The sequence below is a fragment of the Setaria viridis genome, chromosome 2 (assembly GCF_005286985.2).
Source record: "Setaria viridis chromosome 2, Setaria_viridis_v4.0, whole genome shotgun sequence".
Classification (NCBI taxonomy): domain Eukaryota; kingdom Viridiplantae; phylum Streptophyta; class Magnoliopsida; order Poales; family Poaceae; genus Setaria; species Setaria viridis.
The window spans coordinates 10,256,185-10,261,643 of NC_048264.2; the positions used below are offsets into that span (position 1 = coordinate 10,256,185).

At 43.9% G+C, this 5,459-nt stretch overlaps 2 protein-coding genes across 2 annotated transcripts; one reads left to right on the top strand and one right to left on the bottom strand.

The window, feature by feature from the left end:
• Positions 1–648: 648 nt before the first annotated feature.
• On the bottom strand, positions 649–2,600 carry LOC117844076 (uncharacterized). The gene is made up of 4 exons (XM_034724850.2): positions 2,151–2,600; positions 1,840–2,058; positions 1,610–1,719; positions 649–914 (listed from the first exon to the last, which is right to left on the bottom strand). Exons 1-4 carry the CDS (start codon positions 2,598–2,600, stop codon positions 710–712), a joined length of 984 nt encoding a protein of 327 aa, XP_034580741.1. The 3' UTR covers positions 649–709.
• Positions 2,601–3,706: 1,106 nt separating this feature from the next.
• Positions 3,707–5,047, top strand: LOC117846402 (uncharacterized). Its single transcript, XM_034727561.2, has 2 exons — positions 3,707–4,124; positions 4,558–5,047. The coding sequence occupies exons 1-2, from the start codon at positions 4,098–4,100 to the stop codon at positions 4,804–4,806; spliced, it is 276 nt and encodes a 91-aa protein (XP_034583452.1). The 5' UTR covers positions 3,707–4,097; the 3' UTR covers positions 4,807–5,047.
• Positions 5,048–5,459: the final 412 nt, after the last annotated feature.

The following is a 5,459-nucleotide window of genomic DNA, read 5'->3' on the forward strand; positions in this document are numbered from 1 at the left end:
CTGTATACCATCTATCACCTTCAAATATTGGGTATAGCTCAAGATCATTAATCAGTTCAGAACAGTGAAGTCAATCTATATTAAACCCAAGAAGTAAGCAACTGTCCTGGGAGAGAACTGAATAACCCCAGATATTTCCAATTCCAGAATTCAACTGCCTCTACTAGTGCTGAACTGCATCATCACAACCAAAATATCATACAGGAGAATGGCAGAAACAGTGGAGAACAAACAGGTAATGTCATAGGCGTGAACCCATCCCACCTAGCTAGAAAAGAATGCACCAAACAAAATTAAACATTCTAATAATTTACTTCAGGAAAAAACCTAACGAATAGGAATGAGGCAATTTTCAAGGAAAACTCCAACAGATCAATAGCACTGTGTTCTCACATAACACAACATTATTAACCATACTCCAAGATAACATTACAGCAGACAGTACTGTGTGATATCACATCATCACACAAACAGCAGATAAAAGTCTTAATTAAGTAATTAACACAGAGACGACATTAGTGTTGGGTTCATGACATAAACTTAAACCATGCCGATCAAGGTTCCACAGACGGATTATTATAGGGAGCGAGAGAGAAGAAGACGTCCCATGGCAGTCTAAGAAGCTGCAGGGTTTATTCCAACGTTTTTGGGCATGCATGTGCCGTAAGGCACCAAGCCTGGCCCCAACATCCAGGCATGTGAGATTAGCTCAGAAGTTCTGAGCTTTCTTCCTCTTTGGAACGAACTTCCGAGCCCATAGGTGTTTCCCCCTTATCACAAACTTGACCCTCGGGCGACCAGCAAGGATGTGGAACAGAGTTTCTTGATTGTAGAACGTGATGTGTGCATAAAGTGGTGGCTTAGGTGCAACTGGCTCCTGGACGCTTATGACTTCAACATCATCTCCAAAGTTCCTGTGAAATCAAAGAAATACAAAAATAATATTAAGGAAAGAACAAGCATATGTAACTCAAATACTAAAAAAGTAGCTCCTTTTTTACTGAGTTGTGTGATGGATCGTGGCGGAAGAAATGAGTAGCTGTTAGAATATACATCTCTTAAGTTCAGTATTGTACAATTACGAATTGCGCACAGTGGATGCGTTGAGAACATGTATACATGCAAAAGATTTAAACTTTGTGCTTCTGTGCCATTGTTCAAAACAGATTTAACTGTGTAACTCTTGTAATCAGGTATCCAAATTAATCACCAAAAATGATTTGCATAGCACCCTTTTGTCCAGTCACTGATGCAAACAATACCTAGTAGGTATTTGTGGTTCACATTATAAGATTCTATAGCATCAGTATATATGTAGTCCATGCATCCACCTACTATTGCTTCACATTTCTGGAAATAAGAGGCCAACACTACTACTGTGCTCCAGCATACATCGGCCCCTGCGGCCCTTCCTATGGGTCATGTAATATAGGGCACCTAACTGAATCTGTCATACATCTCACATTGCAGTAATCTAGCCTGTAACGTTTGATATCGATCTCAGCAAATGTTTCATTGTAAGAGGACAACGTTATCTAGTCAGCAACCATAAAATTCACAGTTTACGACATATCTGCAAGTATCTTATCATGGCAAGGATAGACTTTACCTTGTGAAGAACTCATACAGTTCATCTGCAGTAAATGGGTAGCCATTGGAGAAAGTCACGAAGAGTGTTCTCTCATCACGTGGTACGCTGGGGGGTTGCTGTATCTGGATCTGTACCAAAAACATGTCACAGAATATTTGAAAGAAAGCAGGTATTAGGCGGTCTCATCAGCAAAACAAAAGAATAAATGATGTGTAGATCAGGAAAGTAAGACTTTGCAACGTTCTTACTGCATCAGCAGCTGGCTCCTCCTCCTCCTCCGTTATGGTCAGGGATTCGAAAAGGGTAGCCAAAGGGTATGATGACAGGCACTGTTCGATTGGGTTTTCTATGTCTTTGAGGGTGTGAGTTTTTGGCGCAGACGGCATAATGCTTCTTGAACTTGAGCCTTCTGCTTCATGGCTCCGAGCGCTAATATAGGAAGCCTTGATCCTGGACAAGAGATCCCTCTGCATGCAGGAATGATAAGGGAAACAAAGTGAAACGATTTCTTTTCAGCATCTCTCTGCAGACTTGCAGATCTACAGTACCAGACTCTTACCGTGCTCATGGGAGCTCTTGCCATCACGTTTTGTTGCGGCTGAGCTTGATGGGCACGGTGGCAGATGCGTTCCTTTGCCGTCGCTACTTGCAGAATATCTTCTAAGACCTTGCAGCAAACATTGTTGAGGTACAAAACAATACCTTTCAAAGCTTCTATGCAGAAATAGCCTCCTTGCACAGATCTATGATTTGGCTGGTGACCGGAGTTACGACGCAGAGTTTCAATAAGCATTTTTGCAGCCAAAGCAATGGATCGGAGATCATGGTTATCGAGGGCGTCGATGCTTGCAAGGAAGTCAGCATGGCCGATCCCTTCAAGCCACATCCAGAAGGAGATTATCTCCATGGAAAGGGAGGACTCGAACTGGAGAGAAAAGACCAAACGGATGAACAACTGGCGCACAATCATGTGCACGGAACGAGTTGCACTGAAGATGCCGGGAGCCATGGGAGGAACTTCGAGTTGTGGAGAATGGGAGGAGAATGGAGAAGATGGAGTCTCGACTAGGCTTCTTATGAGTTAAGCAGATGCATAAATGTTCACTTTGGGTTGTTTGGGATCTCTGTCCACATTCGAGATAGGCCCACAATGCATGACTTGATCGAGCATAGCCAGAGGGTGACAAAACAGGCATACGAAGCAAAAGCTGTAGCCATTAAAGATGTAGTCACATTTTGAGCGCACCTGCCAAAAAACTGATGAAAATTTTGCACGCACCACCTTTCAAAAAATTGGGCACTCACAAAGGTACAACGATTTTCTCTGTAGCGTCTGTAGATTGTAAGAGTAAATGCATGCGAATCCAAGTCCAAGGGTTGTTGAGAGGTCCTTTGGATGAATAACGAAAAATGCAGGAGGGAATTGCAAATGTAGTCACAAACACAAAGTTGGTAAAAATTAATGTTCCTCTAGGAGAAGGATATCTGTGCAAGACCTGGATCCGCAGAAAAGGATTATTCCAACGGCGCACAAAAGATTTCGTAGTAATCATTTTAGGGCAAATCCTTAATGTGGAATTGAATGCATTCCTTCAAATGATTTGCTATAGAGGAAATCCGGATCTTTAAGTAAGAGTTTGGTTCAACAATTTCTTTGAACTACAAGTATCTTGTTTACGTACACTAGAAAATTAAACACAATTTTGGTAATGCATTCCACAAAACTGGATGTGTTATGTTCATATATAAGATCTATGGAGCACCACAACTATATAAGTGCTAATAATGAAATGTGGTGAGATGGGGGGATAGATAGTGGCAGCTAAGCTCGATGTAGGTGGGAAGATATTTGTATTCAGTGAAGCTATTGCACCATAAGCTAGTTTTGGTACTGATAGATCCAAAATTAATTCGGTCACTATATTTGCACGAGGAAAACTTTTGGAATAGAAAGATCATTGAAACGGGAACTCCGACACTCCTCGAATATTTGAGGAACAGTTTTTAGCCCATCAACCCTTTTCACTCGGAACTCGGCCCATGGATTAGCTTCAACACCACGTGTTTAACACGGCTTAATGCACCAACAATTATGAACAAAAAAACCTGCCTTCTTGTAAAAAAGAATCATCCAAACATGTCACTTATTTCCGGCACTCATCATAAAAAAATTCTAAAATGAAGATGCCAAGTTAAGGAATAATGTTTGTTGAAAGCTCAGATGATGGTGATTATCCATGGCGTGGTCCTGAGTTTCTCTCCTTTTTTTCTGTTTCTTTTTTGTCTCCTGCTGCCACTTGTACAGCAGGGTGGAGGTCACGGCGGAAAGACCGGGTCCTGTAGAAAGTGCCTTTTGCCTGAATAGCAGGGTCCATGCAGTGATAACCGTTTCCCTGGTTTCCAGTAAGACCAGGCGTTTTTTCACCCAGGCGTCCTCCTCCGTTTCTCATCCCCTGCAGCCCACATCTCGTCACGCGAACAGGGTGGAAGTAGAATCCTACACGCCATGTCTTCTCGCTGGCTCAAGGCGGAGGTATATGTGAATCTTTTTTACGAAAGTTCATCGTGTGCAAGTTTGGAAGTTTCTTGGCTGTTTCGTTCCTCCATTATCATAATGAAGCCTGCTGGAAACAACCATTTCCAACAGGATTATATTGCCAATGATTCTAATGCTCACCTATATATCCTCGTTTCTTTTCTGGATTAGTATGTAATTAAGATTCATTCATGTCATATTCAAGCTGTCCATCGTTGTAAATTGATGATATTTCATGCATGCAATATATGCAACGGTCGTCATTTCTCAACACCAAGCAACAACAATGCATTGTCACCACATTTCAAAAACAACAAAAGATCTATCGTCGTGTACATATAGAAACAATTCGACGACGTCGTCGTACGTGCATAGATCATCACTTATGGTTATGGATGCAACGATCAAGAAAGAAATGAATTGCGTGCAGGTGTACCCGCTGTTCGTGACGACGGGGGTTGCGGTGGGCATCTGCGTCATGCAGCTGGTGCGCAACATCACCACCAACCCGGAGGTGCGGGTCACCAAGCAGAACCGGGCGGCCGGGGTGCTCGACAACCACGACGAGGGGCGGCGCTACTCGCAGCACGGCGTCCGCAGGTTCTGGCTCTCCAAGCGCCGCGACTACATGCAGGCCATGGACAAGGTGCCCACGGACCCCACGCCGACCAGCGAGTAGAGAGATGCTATGCAATGCAATGCAAACGGCTGATCGATTCATCGGATAAGTAGTATTGGGTACGTGTTTGCACTGCAAGCATTTGGGCTGTCTTAATTGTGGACGAGATGCCCATGGGTGACCAGTTTCATACTGGGATTTCTATTTCGGTTTGTTTTCGCTATTGGTCTGGAACTGTGGACACGAACATTTGAATGTAAGCTGTCCCAACTCTATAAGATGGTTCTCATTATTCCCACTATATTTTTTGAGTGTGTGCAAGCTGTTTCCTTTTTCCTTGATGTGTTTGCTTTAATTTTCTAGCCCTAGCTATTCCCCGTGTAGATAGTCCTTCGCGTCTAGACCCTGTCAGTGCCACGTGGCAAAAAGGAGAGATCGAGCAAGCAAGTCTGGGAGATCAGTGGATAAAGGTCGGCGGTGATGGGGCCATCACCACCGAACCATCAACCCGCAATGAAGTATATTAAAAAAATAAAAAAATGGGTGCAGTGCCGGATCCGGCCGCCGCGCCCCACCACTGGAGCTTGGAGCGCCACAGCATGCCGGATCCGGCCTCCGCGGCCCACAGCCGCATCCACAAAGAGAGAGAGAGACAGAGGGAGGAGGGAGGAAGGGAGGGACGGGTGGCGAACCTGGGTCAGATCCTTGTACAC

Bases quoted from the DNA above. Each gene is read 5' to 3' on its own strand.
- LOC117844076 (XM_034724850.2), bottom strand. From the start codon at position 2,600: ATGGCTCCCGGCATCTTCAGTGCAACTCGTTCCGTGCACATGATTGTG. The intron at 2,059-2,150 runs GTAAGAGTCTGG...TCCTGCATGCAG, and splicing joins CAAGAGCTCCCATGAGCACG to AGGGATCTCTTGTCCAGGAT. The intron at 1,720-1,839 runs GTAAGAACGTTG...TTTTTGGTACAG, and splicing joins AGGAGCCAGCTGCTGATGCA to ATCCAGATACAGCAACCCCC.
- LOC117846402 (XM_034727561.2), top strand. From the start codon at position 4,098: ATGTCTTCTCGCTGGCTCAAGGCGGAG. The intron at 4,125-4,557 runs GTATATGTGAAT...AATTGCGTGCAG, and splicing joins CTCGCTGGCTCAAGGCGGAG to GTGTACCCGCTGTTCGTGAC.